This window comes from Dendroctonus ponderosae, unplaced genomic scaffold (genome assembly GCF_020466585.1).
Source record: "Dendroctonus ponderosae isolate FM_Combo_2020 unplaced genomic scaffold, Dpon_F_20191213v2 Dpon_F_20191213_1, whole genome shotgun sequence".
NCBI lineage: Eukaryota > Metazoa > Arthropoda > Insecta > Coleoptera > Curculionidae > Dendroctonus > Dendroctonus ponderosae.
The window spans coordinates 48,058,538-48,071,524 of record NW_026017110.1 but is presented as its reverse complement, the minus strand read 5'-3'; the positions used below and the strand labels follow the sequence as shown (position 1 = coordinate 48,071,524).

General features: G+C 37.1%; 1 protein-coding gene across 1 annotated transcript in view; it reads right to left on the bottom strand.

Moving 5' to 3' along the window:
- Positions 1–12,987, bottom strand: part of LOC109536593 (cadherin-23) — a 33,532-nt gene that overhangs the window by 1,398 nt on the left and 19,147 nt on the right. The window contains exons 10-27 of the mRNA XM_019902879.2: positions 12,573–12,799; positions 12,240–12,517; positions 11,991–12,186; positions 11,813–11,930; positions 10,080–10,179; positions 9,756–9,970; positions 9,159–9,704; positions 8,932–9,070; positions 8,629–8,875; positions 8,350–8,497; positions 8,037–8,294; positions 7,787–7,975; positions 7,602–7,734; positions 4,582–4,739; positions 4,230–4,419; positions 1,662–1,790; positions 1,364–1,607; positions 1,103–1,301 (exon numbers count right to left, since the gene is read on the bottom strand). Coding sequence (XP_019758438.2) covers positions 1,103–1,301; positions 1,364–1,607; positions 1,662–1,790; positions 4,230–4,419; positions 4,582–4,739; positions 7,602–7,734; positions 7,787–7,975; positions 8,037–8,294; positions 8,350–8,497; positions 8,629–8,875; positions 8,932–9,070; positions 9,159–9,704; positions 9,756–9,970; positions 10,080–10,179; positions 11,813–11,930; positions 11,991–12,186; positions 12,240–12,517; positions 12,573–12,799 — 3,714 coding nt within the window. The remainder of the gene's footprint in view (positions 1–1,102; positions 1,302–1,363; positions 1,608–1,661; positions 1,791–4,229; positions 4,420–4,581; positions 4,740–7,601; positions 7,735–7,786; positions 7,976–8,036; positions 8,295–8,349; positions 8,498–8,628; positions 8,876–8,931; positions 9,071–9,158; positions 9,705–9,755; positions 9,971–10,079; positions 10,180–11,812; positions 11,931–11,990; positions 12,187–12,239; positions 12,518–12,572; positions 12,800–12,987) is intronic.

The following is a 12,987-nucleotide window of genomic DNA, read 5'->3' as shown; positions in this document are numbered from 1 at the left end:
TGCTAAAAAGGAATATTTGTGTGATTTTAATGGGAATTTTAGTATTTCAAGCGCAAATTGAGGCCTATAGACTTCAGAAACTTCAAGTGGTCACGTGCCTTCGTTTAGAAGTTGTAAATTAAAAAAAAAGCCGACAGTTTGGTTCGGCAACTGGTTCGATGCATCAGTTTTAAACCTCACAATTGCAAAATTTACAGAAAATGGGCTTATCATGCGATTCTAAACAGAAACGCAGCATTTGAACTCTCAAGTATTGGTTAAAGATGGTGAAAATTTAAAGTTTCGACTTGGCCTAGTTTGGGAGTTATGAATTATTAAGAGGGAATCTACTTTTGGGTGGTTATCTTCATTGACTAAGCTTGCAGAAATTGAGATTGAACGCAATTTTCAAAAAAATTCCAACAAAGATTCAACTGTTGGCTATAGATGCTGAAATTTGCAAAAATGCACACTGTATTTTGCTTAACTTCAATACTTTATTTTTTCCTCCTTAACGAAGTCTCCTATCAAAAATCCTTAGCTTTTTTAAACTGCGGATTGTGAAAAGTTTTAGTCGTATTTTTTCCAACGATTTGGACAACAGAAAACTTCAGAAACGTTGCTTCCAAAAAGCCGTTAATAGCTTCCTAACTAAAAATATTGAAAGAAGTATGAGCTCACCACTGCATAGAGCGAGTCAAAGTGCATAAAAAAGTTGGTATTCACTTTTTCTCTAAGGTGCTAAAACGCGAGCTCTTGAACATTTTAAAATTTTGTAGGTACCAATTGGTGTTTCTGAGATTTGTCTTTTGATTTGATTGAAGCTGAACTACTAAAATGGTATCTCATATCATTTTGCACTGACTTAGACGTAACTTTAAAAATACAATTTTATTCCAACAGTAAACGTTGCTCAGAAGTACTGGAATTTTTCCTTTAAACTTCACGGAGAACAACTTTCCATTTAAATTCAAACAATTCCACCTTGGTCATTTTGCAGCAAATGCAATGGAATCAGCTCGACCACCAGGAAAATATAGGCAATATTTTTTAATAGGTATGCACGAAGTAAATTTTTGGTCCTCTGGACCAAGACCAATGTTTCCATACTTTCCAAACTTACCTTAAACAAATCGTCCAGTTTCTCCGTGTTCTGATCCACCAGCCGCAGCACATCAGCTACTTCCAGTATAGAATTATCCTGTCGGTCCACCAGGTGCAAATACAGATCAGTTCGAGTTTTGTCTACAGTGCCATCATGGTTTGCGTGTATTCTGAACTCGTCTATGTTCACGATGGCTCCGGTCACATTTCCTAAAGTACTTTAATATCAGGGTATGACTATCACACTGTCCAATAGAAGAACAGTTTCCAAACCACTCACTCTCGGAAGATTTCAATTTTATCCCGCAAGTCTGGCGCATGTTGCCTGAGCACAAATCGCACCCTTTGGTCCTCTCTCAGCAGGTAGATAAATACTCTGGCCGTATCCTGTAGGCCTCCGGTATCATTGGCCAGCACCATAAAATCAAAGTAGCCTTTCATCCCCTGTTGAGGGTCAAAATTGAGTTTGATCGACCCAGTTTCTTTTTCCACCAGAAATGGAGCCCGCATCAAGCTGTCTAGACCTAAGTGTTTGAAAAACCATTGAAAACACCTTCTGAAGGTTTTGGTTCCAGTACCTTCGGTTAATGTCATCTGGACTCTCCCAATGATAAAATAGGAAATGAGGGCATTGGGTCCATAGTCAGCGTCTTCCGCTTTGACCGACATGAATTTCGTTCCAAATGATGTTGCCGTGCTAACTCCCCCTAGGATTAAAAAAAATAGAGCTCTTAAAGCTAACAATGAAGTGAAAAGCTTTAGTGAAGAGGCGAGTTAGCTGGACATAATTTAAATTTAAAGAAAAATATTTCCCGTAAGTATCTCTTCTGCTCAGGATGGCGGAAAATGCACCAAAGAGTCACTACCAAAACGACTGAAACCTCACACTGGATGCCCGAAGATCTTTTGTAGAAACTTAATGAAACGGTCACATCTACAAGATGATGGAAACATTTAATACATACTTTTTAAATTCATCCGCTTTTTTGAGGCACGTCCATATTTTCAACACTTTAAAGTATTTTATTGTCTTTTTAGCCAATCAATATATTTCCAGCAAATTCGTTTAGAAGCTCAGTAAAATTTGCGTTAATGCGGGTTCAAAAAGTAACTTTTTTTTGGCAAAAGTCTTCGATTTTTGAGACCAGTTTCAAAGTCTTAGCAATTCAGGTGAACTATTTTTACTTTTAGATTTTGGCGAAAAATCGTCGTTTTTAACGAGAAAATATCAATTCGATTATAGCGTTTAGCAGTTTTTCAATTCAGTTTATAATGATGTAAAAATTATATTACTTGGACGGATGTGTTTCCATTCCTGTAAAAATAGAGATTCTATTAACACTGATTTATTTAGAATCTCTTGATGCTCTTGAAAGTGTTACCTCAAATTAGGCATTTTTAAAAAAACAAAAGAGGAAAAACAATTTGGGTAATTTTTTTAATCACAAACAGTAGCACAATTGATTTAAAAACCAGCGATTTTTGTTATAAAATAGTCGTACTTGCAGGAAACTTTAGTGATTTTGTCTGTTAAAATCGAATATTTTACAAAAAATGCGACTTTTACCGACTGTTTTAGGCTTAGGCTAATCATTCAGAAACTATTGTCACTTCCCACATTTTTACGGCTGAAGGTGTGTATTTAGCAAAAAAAAAAACAACATTTTAATACCAAACACAATAATTACAAAGGCTACGAAAATAAAACCGAATGCGAGTCATTAAGAGAGAAAACACCAAGAAACACATCTGAAATGAACTTTAAAAAAATGAAAGCTAGACAGGAAATCCACAGAAAAGGCAAAAAAACTGTGTTAATCGACAGTTATATTTGCACAAGGAGTTTCAGCTTCGAAATTGGAACTCATAGGGCTAGAAATCTTCCTAATGCTGTTCAACTTCTTTACCAACGTAAGCCTGGACTTGAGTTGCGCTTTTGAGTTCTTGCCGCTCTCTGAGTCAATGAGCTATAACTCATGGCCGATGACAGAATTTTAACATCTAACAAAAAAGCCATTGCTTTTGCGCATACGTTTCTTTGAAAGCATTTGGTTTAAAACGAGAAAATCCGGAAATTTTGATGAAACTTCAAAGAATTTTAGAGCTATGAGGGTGACGAGTTTTCCAAATATTGATCATATTACTGAATAAATTCATTTGGTTTCTCTGTCAAATTCGAAGCCGAAATAGGTTTTCTAAAGTTCTCTGCAAACCGATGAATGAGGCGAATTTTTTAGCAAAATTAATTTTGTAATTTTTGGCTGTAATTTAAGACCGTATTATTGCCAGAAAAGAAGAAAATCATCAGATAATAATGTTTTTCTTGCATTTTTGATTAAAAACTGTTAGTTTGTGATCGGTTTTTGAGAAAGTTTTAATCATTTTCGGGAAGAAACGGGAAAAATTTTAATTAAAAAGTTATTATAAAATTCTTACAAAGATATAGCTTGTAGTTTTTCGTGTAAAAGACCTTCAAATCGTGAGTATTTTTAAGTGAAACTTCACAAAATAGAGCGTTTATGAGTGGAAAGAAAAGCAAAAAAAATCAGTCAAAACTAAAAAACCAAACTTTTTTAACAAGCTCTACAGTCTTCAGAGGAATGGAATGGAATGGAGTTTTCCAAATAATTTATTATAAACGTTCACTTATTCAGGTCATTTTTTGATAGAAAATTATTTGATTTTTGTCCAAAATTCGATGCTGAAAAGGGAAAAATTTTACAAAGCCACAAAGGAGGCGAGTGTTCTAATACATTTAACATCATTTTTCTCGAAAAATATCTTAAGATTGTCAGTATGTTGAAGTGAATCTTTAGAAAAACGGGTAACTTTGCTAAAACTGAAAAATTCTGAAATTTTGAAGAAATGTTAAAAATATTATTGATAAATGGCCCTTAAAATAAATCTAAAAACAAATTCATCAATATTTTCCGGACTGAGTTGAACGGAGTGAACGTAACTGAGTTACTGCGCTGGTACGTTGGGTTGGCGCACCAAACCATTTGCGTAGCGCAACCAACGATTCGATTCCTAAGCGTTTCAGTTTTAGTCAATCCTTTTTTGCATTGGATTTGTTTTTGGGTTCTTTTTCACATTTTGTTAATGATATTTTCACTCATGATCTGCAGTAGATTGTGAAAACTTACCCGTGAATACACGTCTGATAAACCTGGGAGCATTATCGTTTACATCCAAAACTTTCACAATTACTTTGAGCTGCGTGTTATCGTCTGAGTCAAAAAAATTCTGAGGCTCCGGAGGATACGTGCAATCTTCAGTGGCTTTCACTAGAAGCAAGTGAACGTCGTTCTCTTCCCGGTCCAAATACCGCGTTACCTGAAACAACCGTTTGGGTTTCGACTTTTGTTTGTTAAAGTTAAGTTGAGTGTTGAGTTAAACCATTGCAAAAAGTAAAAATTCCTATAGGTTTATGTCTGTGTGCTCTGTTGTTTAGAACCTTCCGGAAAACTGGATTTTGTACACTTATTTTGAACTTACATGTAGAGTGTGATCGATTGGGTGTAGATTGAATAAACCATCTTCGTTTCCGCCCACTATGAAGTAGCAGATCGGGGCTGGCGTACTTTCAATTTCCATTTCTTCTTTATCAATCGTTTTCGGTAGAGTTTTTAGTTCGGATCCAGGTTTTTTATTTTCTGAAATTAATTATAAATGGAATTTTAACTACTTTTTACTCGAAAGTTTAAGACAAAATGTTTTTAGACAATTTCGCTGTTGTTTTGTATTATTCCCATTATTAAATAAGAGATTTTAGTAGAACCTTGATTATAGGACCAACTCGAATATTCGCATCACTAGTCGATCATTGATAGGAGTATTCCTTTGAAAAAATTTGTGATTTTGCGTGTTTCGCCCAAATCGACCATGAATAGCTGAATTAATCAACAGCAAGCGAACAAAGTTCTACGAAATCCAACTGTGAATTCGAATTCGACGCGTTTTTAACATTTCGTTTAAAAATCCTGTCAGCTAAAAGTTGCGTGTTTAAACAAACAAGCTGAGTGTTTTTCGTACGTAAATCGTACGTAAAACATCGGCAAAACCAGTTATTTATTCCTGCTAGTTTTGCAGTATTTACCCGTCCAAAATAGCGTTGCGAAAGTGCAAGAGTTGGAATCGCATCATTGGAATCACAAAATTTTTATTTTCAGGAAAATGAGGTTGTAGGTATTAAGAATCGGTAAAATCATCATTAAACCTTTCCTAAGAGCTTAACCGGATTTTGCAGTTTTTAAGACCTTTGCGAGTTCTATTGCCGCTGTGCAGACTTGATTTTAAAAAATTTCCATTTGGCTTCTGAAGCAGATGCAGAGCGGTTTTCGTCTCCACATTTAGAGGAAATGAGGCTCTCTATCTGAGAAAAGTTTGATTTTTTTCAGCGTCTCAAGCGGAATTTGTAATTTTTTTTTAAACGGCGATTCTGGATCTCTGTAAATACTGTGCGAGTGCTGTATAGCAGCTGATAAAAAAATTCGTGATTTCACCCTCGAAGGATTGACAGGGCTAAATTTGTTCACGGAATTAGAGCAACCATCGCTCTATATCTTGGGTGGATCTAATTGGATTTTTCCGAAGGCCCCACTAGAGCTGTGGAATTAAAAAAAAAGCCTGTTTTGAGCTTTCTGTTGCTGCGGTGTAGACAATGTTTCAAAAATTCAGCTCCTAGACCAAGTGGATAGCTGATTTTTTTTCTTGGATATAAGGCAAATGTGGCTCTATACGTAAAGTGAGTTTTAATTTTTTACAGTATTTTGAGCAAATTTTTTCAATAAAAAAACCCTTTGATCTCTCAATTGCCGCTATGGAAGTTTGGTTTTAAAAATTCCCCATTTGGCTCCTGGAGCAGATAGAGAGCTAATTGTAATTTAGAAATATTGGGTAAATTAAACGCTCTATCTCAGGAAAATTTGGATTTTCTTTAAAGGATTATGATTTTTTTTTAAATTAGACGTTTTGCTCTCTATTGGCAGTGTGCAGGTGCTCTATAGGCGGTCTTTTAAAAATTCGCCTTTTTACACTTAGATCACTTAGACGGCTGAGTTGGTTTACAGATATAGAGCAAAGATCGCTATATATCTGGCGTTAACCTTGGTTTTTTGCTAAAGCATATCCAGACTTGCAGAATAAAAAAAACGCATTTTTTGAGCTTTTCATTGCCGCTGTGCTGGCTTCACAAATTCGCCATTTAGCTCCTAAACAGGAAGAAGACAGGAGATTTTTTGTCCGATATAGAGTACATGTGGTTCTGTATCTGGGGTGAGTCCTAACTTTTTGTAGACGCCTGAGCGGATTTTGTAAATTAAAAAAAAACAGCTTTAAATTCAATATTGCCACTATGCAAGCTTGGCTTCAAAAAATTCCCTGTTTGGCTTCTGGAGCAGGTAGAGAACCGATTTGCTCCTGAATATTGACTAAATGCGGCTCTAGATCTGAGGAGCGTTTCGATTTTCTCCAAGTCTTACAGGGATTTTGCATTTTTTTTAAATATCGCTTTTAATTTCCTTTCAGCGCTGTTTAGAAAATTCGCCATTTAGCTCCTAGGCCAACTAGAAGGTTAATTTTGTAGATCTAGAGTAAACCTGGCTCTATATCGGGAGTGAGTTTGAGTTTTTCTCAAAGCGAACAAAAAGGAGTTTAGAATAATACAAAAACGTTACATCCAGTAACATTGTCACTCCGCAGAAACTTCATTTTGAAGCTCGCATTTTATAAGTTTTAAATAATCAAAATTTATGCAATGTTTATAAGAACTACGGGACTGAAAGCTTCATGTTTGGGTTAGTGACTGTGAACTTTTCCAATTGTTACTTGTTCTATAGTTTGGGAGTTGTGATTTTTTAAAGAGAGTGGACATTTGGATCAAAATTTTCATTTCTAGACTCGCTTATACATAGCTTGCAAAAATCAGATTTTAATGAAATTTTAATAGGAACTACCTTATTTGAAGCTTCATGTGTGGGCTCTAAACTGAACAAATTTACGTACTTTGCAAAAATCCAAAATTAGTGCGATTTAAAGGGTTTACTTGCGGTATCAAGTGGCTAAGTGCCTTCGTTTGGAACCAGTTCATTTTGAAAAGAAAGCCAAGAACTGATTGGATACGTCAGTTTTAAGCCTTAAAACTACATACAAATTTTCTAAAAAATTGGCGTCTTGTGCGATTTTATTTAAACTTACGGCATTTGAACCTTCACGTTAGGAGGCAAGACTTAAGTGAAAACTTCAAGTTTCGCCTTGACACAGTTTTAGATATTTTATAATTGTGATTTTGCCGATAATGATAACCAATTTTTCATTCAAAATATTCTTAGAGTTTCAACACATTTCCCCGTAAATCCTCACATGTAGAATTACAAAAGTTCACGACAGGATTTGAGATGCAAAATTAAAAAGAAACATATTTGTAGACGTGAGCGCTCGTTTTAGAGAGATGAAAAAACGCGAAAATAGAGCTAAGCGAGACAAGTTTACACGCCAAATCAGAGCTGAATCCTCACCTGTAAAGTTGACGATAAATTCGTCTTCCCTAAATTGAGGCTGATACCCATTGATGTCGGTCACATAAACCGTCAGATCCAGATCGGAACTCAGAGACGTTGGAATGCCCAAGTCGTAAGCTTCCACACGAATCTGAAAAGTTACACTCAAGTGCATGGCATTTATAAAAGAGCTGATTGCTTACATCAAAAATTTTCTGTTTTTTCCGGTTCATTGGCCATCGTAGTTCCAAAATTCCCGAAGTTGGGTGCAAATTGAACGCCCTCCAATGTCCAGCCGGGTCAGCTTTGAGCCGATATCGAACCGCTCCGTTTGGGCCTACATCTTCATCGGTGGCCACAATCTGGAGCAAAGGGCTTCCGACTGTCGCGTTCTGTTGCCAGATAAATTAACCAGTTCAGAATAGAGCTTTGCAAAGAACGAAAAATTTTCACCTCCGGCACTCTAAGTGTTGAATTATGCGGCGGCGAAACGAAAACAGGGGCATGATCGTTGTAGTCCATTACACAAATATGCAATGGAGCCTCCACCAGGAAACTGGGCTCTCCTAAGTCCTGCGCTCGGATAATCAGCGTGTAATTTCCATGCCTCCTCTTCAGAGAGCGTGTGGTGCGAACTTGCGCCGCCCATTCGTTGATTTGATTCAAATCGAACAGATCCTGCTGGTTTCCGTCCGCAATATCGATGATAACCTACATTTTCCAAAGCATAAAAGCGACCGGTTAGGAGAAACACCCCAAAATTTACCTGTCCATTGGACGTATTCGGATCATCCTTGTCAGACGCCCTCACAATTGTAATGGGTTGTTTGGGTTCGTGGAACTCCGTTATATTAACGCAACCAGGATCCACAACTAATTCTGGTTTATTATCATTCACATCTAGAAGAGTTACGCTAAAAAACATATTTTCACATCAAACTGCGGTGTAAAATTTTCCTTTTGCTGAAAATTGGAGGCAAGCTTGTGTGGACGTTCCCATCAGAAGACGATCGTTAAATTCTTGTGAATAAGAGAGCCTACTTACTTTAGATGTTTAAAAGCATTTCTGCTCTCTCCACTGTTGAACCCGTACTGATAATTATCCCAAGCCTGAATTATTAGCAAGTAATTGCCCTTCTCTTCCCGATCCAGTTTTTCGGCCACTTTCAAAATGCCAGTATCACTTTCAATGGAGAACTTTCCCTGTGCTGATAGTCTATCAAGAATGAACGTGATTTTGCCATATTCTCCGATATCTTCGTCCGTAGCCTTAATCGTTGTGATCTGACTACCTGAAAACGGTTTTAGACACTTAGAAACTTATTTTGCAGGGTAATTTTTTCAATACCCGGAGGAATATCTTCGGGAATCATTAAAGCAGTTGGCTCGCGAGCAAATACTGGACTATTGTCGTTTTCGTCCAATATTTGAACAAACACTTCCACTCCAGCAGCTCTAGCTGGTGAACCCGAGTCTATAGCTTTTACCTGCAGGCAATGGAAGATATTCAGTCCACTTGTGGATGAAAGGTAAGCCAATCGTGTCAACGTATCAACTAAAATCCACTAAACTCACCGTGAAATTGATCCATTCAGTTGCTTCTCTATCGAGCTTACTTCCCACCACAATTTCGCCCGTATTTCCATCGAGAAAAACCAAGTTTCCATAATGCTGCCTTTTGTCCAACACGTAGGTGACTGATTTATTCGCATCGGCATCATTGGCCTTAATTGTGCCAATTAAAACCCCGTTTTTGCTGTTTTCATTGACTAGAAACTTGTAGAAAGGCTCCGTGAATTTAGGGCTATTATCGTTCAAGTCGTCTATTTTGATTTTTAACGTCGAAGCGTCTTCCTGGATGTGATCGGTTTCGGCGTTTAAATCCCTCACAACCACCCGAAGAGAAAACTGCTCAATTTCCTCCCGATCTATGTTTCTGGCCACACTCAAACTGCCAGCAGAAGGGTCCAGAGTAAAGTAACTGAAGCATTTGATTGGTTCGTTTTTCACTCGAATGCCCCTTTCGTCTATTGCCTGGCAATGTTCTTTGTCTATGAAGTAAGTTAAGTTGGCAGATTCATCCAGGTCTCGGGCAGTTATTTTCGCTATAACGGTCCCAACCTGTAACCCATCATGAAAGTTGATTGATTTTATTTGAAGCGATCCAATTACCGGGGTGTTTTCAGGAACCCGAAGTTCATCCAGCTCGAGAATTTCGGGATTTTTATTATTAACATCCTGAATCGAAATTTCCACTGTTACAGCAGCAGCCAGTTGGTTCTCGCCCTGGCCTCCGTCTAAAGCCAACACTTTCAGTGGATAAACCATTTTTCTGGGCTTTGTTAAGTCCGGATCCAAATTAGCCCCGTAGGCTGTTGAGATCACACCTAGAAAAATAATTATTTAGAGTGCTTAAACCTGTGATGTGGAAACTAAAATTTATAACGATCAGGCAATTCGGCTAACAAACTTGATATTCTTCAAAAATGTGTTTACCTGTTTCAGAATCAATAATAAACTTGTCAAATGCACCCTGCTGGATTCTGTAGACTATGCGATTGTTCGGAGAAGAACCATCCAAATCGAAAGCCTCAACCTGAGAAGTTAAACATTTAGTTTTTCTCTGCTCACTTTTTGAGGGTCAGAATTAGAGCTCGAAGAACAAAAAAGTTCCCGCCAAACCATGCCAGGATGGACGATTTTATTTAAATTCCCAATGCATTTGTAAGTTTGAAGTTAATTTAAAGAGTAAAGACTCAAGAGATTAACATCAAGCCAACGTTCGTCCCCAAATTAACAGACTAAACACCGCTAAGCAATAAACAACGTGTAATTTTAGGACCAAAGGTGCAACAGAAGAAGGCGAAGAAGATAAACGGGTGTTGGAGCTGCCAAGATGCTCGAAACATATTAATACAAACCGGACAGTTTCAAATAAAAAACGAGTGAATAATAAGCAGTTGATTTTTAAAAACTAAAAAATTTGTTTAACGAAAATTTTTGGGAAAAAATCAATGTGGAAGAGAAAAACTCTTGAGATTTTTTGGTGCGGCTGTGCGTTCTGGAGTAAAAAAATGAAGGTCGATTCAGTGCAGTTGTCGAGTGGCCAAGCGTTTAACTCAACCCATTAATATGGATGAGATACTTTTAAGAAAAAAAATATTTGCAAAAAATTGTTGGTTTAGCAAAAATACGTTTAGAACTTTCTGATCAATTTGGACGAGGAAAATCTTCTTGAGTTTTTTCGTGCAACACCTTGCTTTAGAGTGAAAAAATAAAAGTCGATTCAGTGCAGTAGTCGAGTGGCCAAGCGTTCAAAACATTAATATGCTTGAGATACTTTTAAGTTAAAAAAATATACGTAACTAATTTTTCGTTTAGCAAAAATACGTTTCGAACTTGTTGATTAATTTGGAAGAGAAAAACCCTCTTGAGACTTTTTCATGCGACTCCTCGTTCTGGAGTAAAAAAATAAAAGTCGAGTCAGTGCAGTAGTCGAGTGGTCAAGCGCTCAACCCATTAATATGCATGAGATACTTTTTAGTAAAAAAAAATATTTGCAAGATATTTTTCGTTTAGCAAAAATACGTTTCGAACTTGTTGATCAATTTGGAAGAGAAAAACCCTCTTGAGATTTTTTCGTGCGACTCCTTGTTCTGGAGTAAAAAAATCAAAGTCGAGTCAGTGCAGTAGTCGAGTGGCCAAACGCTCAAGACATTAATATGCATGATATATTTTTAAGTAAAAAAAAATATTTGCAACTAATTTTTCGTTTAGCAAAAATACGTTTCCAACTTTTTGATCAATTTGGAACAGAAAAAGCTTCTTGAAATTTTTTCGTACTACGCTTCTTTTTAAAGTAAAAAATAATTATCGAATAAATCAAGTGAAAAAATATGAAAGAGCAAGTATACAAATAAATTTAACATTCCAAAAATTAAAAATAATTTTCGATTGTTCTAATTTTAATGTCTAAAAAATCAACAGTAAATTAATGAAGAAAGTTGAAAAGAAATGAAGAACTGAAAGACTGAAATAAACCTTGAGCTACAAAAAAAAGAAAACAACTTGAACAAATCGCGATTGTAAATTACGAATCTGGAATTAATACTCGATCAAATCAGAGTGCAGAAAAGTTAAAGCGTGACAACCCTCTTTCCTTGCCCAATTTTGCACAGAAGCAATGAGAGTACGCGCAAATGGGACACAAATATTGCTAAAAAGCTTACTTGAACCACTGGGGTGGCACCTTCGACATCTTCCGCAATAGTTGCATTGTAAAACATGTGCTTGAAAATGGGAGGACAATCATTAACATCTTCCACGTAGACAAGTAGCGGCACTTCACTAGGATAAGGAAAAAACTATAAAAAACCACCCTTTTTCTGTGAGTGAATGTTTGCAGACCTGAATAAACTTGGACTTCCCATGTCGCGTGCCCTTACAGTTAAGTACAAAATCCTCACGTTCTCCTCTTCAGAGCCCTCAATGTATTCAAAGTCGATGGGATGTTTGGGCCTGATGAGGCCAGTGGCCGGCTCCATGCTAAAGTTCTGGTGCAGCTCCCCGACTAGAAAATATTCGATTTCACTGTTTTTCGTCCCTGAAATTAACATCGATGTTTAATAGGGAAAGCGTCTCAGATCAGCAGCCAACCATTTAAATCTGCGTCTCGTGCCTCGACTTTGAGCACACTTTCAAAATTGTCCTGATTCTCCAATAGGCGCGCTTCGTATTTGCTCTGAGTGAAAATCGGACTGTTATCGTTCACGTCCTCCAGATTGATGGTCAGTTGGACGGAATTTCGATTTCCGTTTCCCAAATCATCTCTTGCTTCCACTGTTAGAAAATGTCTGGACACTTGCTCTCTGTCCCATGAAGGACCGCCGGCAGTTTTCACCGTGATTATTCCAGAAACTGGATGAATGTTGAGTCTGGAGTTTTTCAAAATTTTACAATGCACACAAAGAGAAAGTAAAAAAAACGTACAAATTTCCAATGCTTCCACCAATATTCGTGTATCTGACTCCCATGGTTCCATACACTCCTGAATCGTCATCCAGAGCTTGAACCCAAGCCACAGTGGTGCCAATATCGCAATTTTCCGGAACCCACACTTCATAGGCGCTTTTGGTGAATTCCGGATAGTTATCGTTCCGATCCAGGATTCTAACTATTACCGGCACCTCGCTGAATTTTGGATTAAGTTTAACCACCTGAAAACTCTAGAGTTTTTAAAAAAGTTTTAAAAAATGGCAGAGATGATGGAGAATTTTTGTCGACTGTTTCTGCCAGATTAATTAACTGCTACCACATTGTTTTGCTTGTGTCGCTGCATCAATTGCATGCGTTCCATGTTTCTGGGTTTCAAACCATTTAAAAGTTTTGGACAAAACTCACTTAC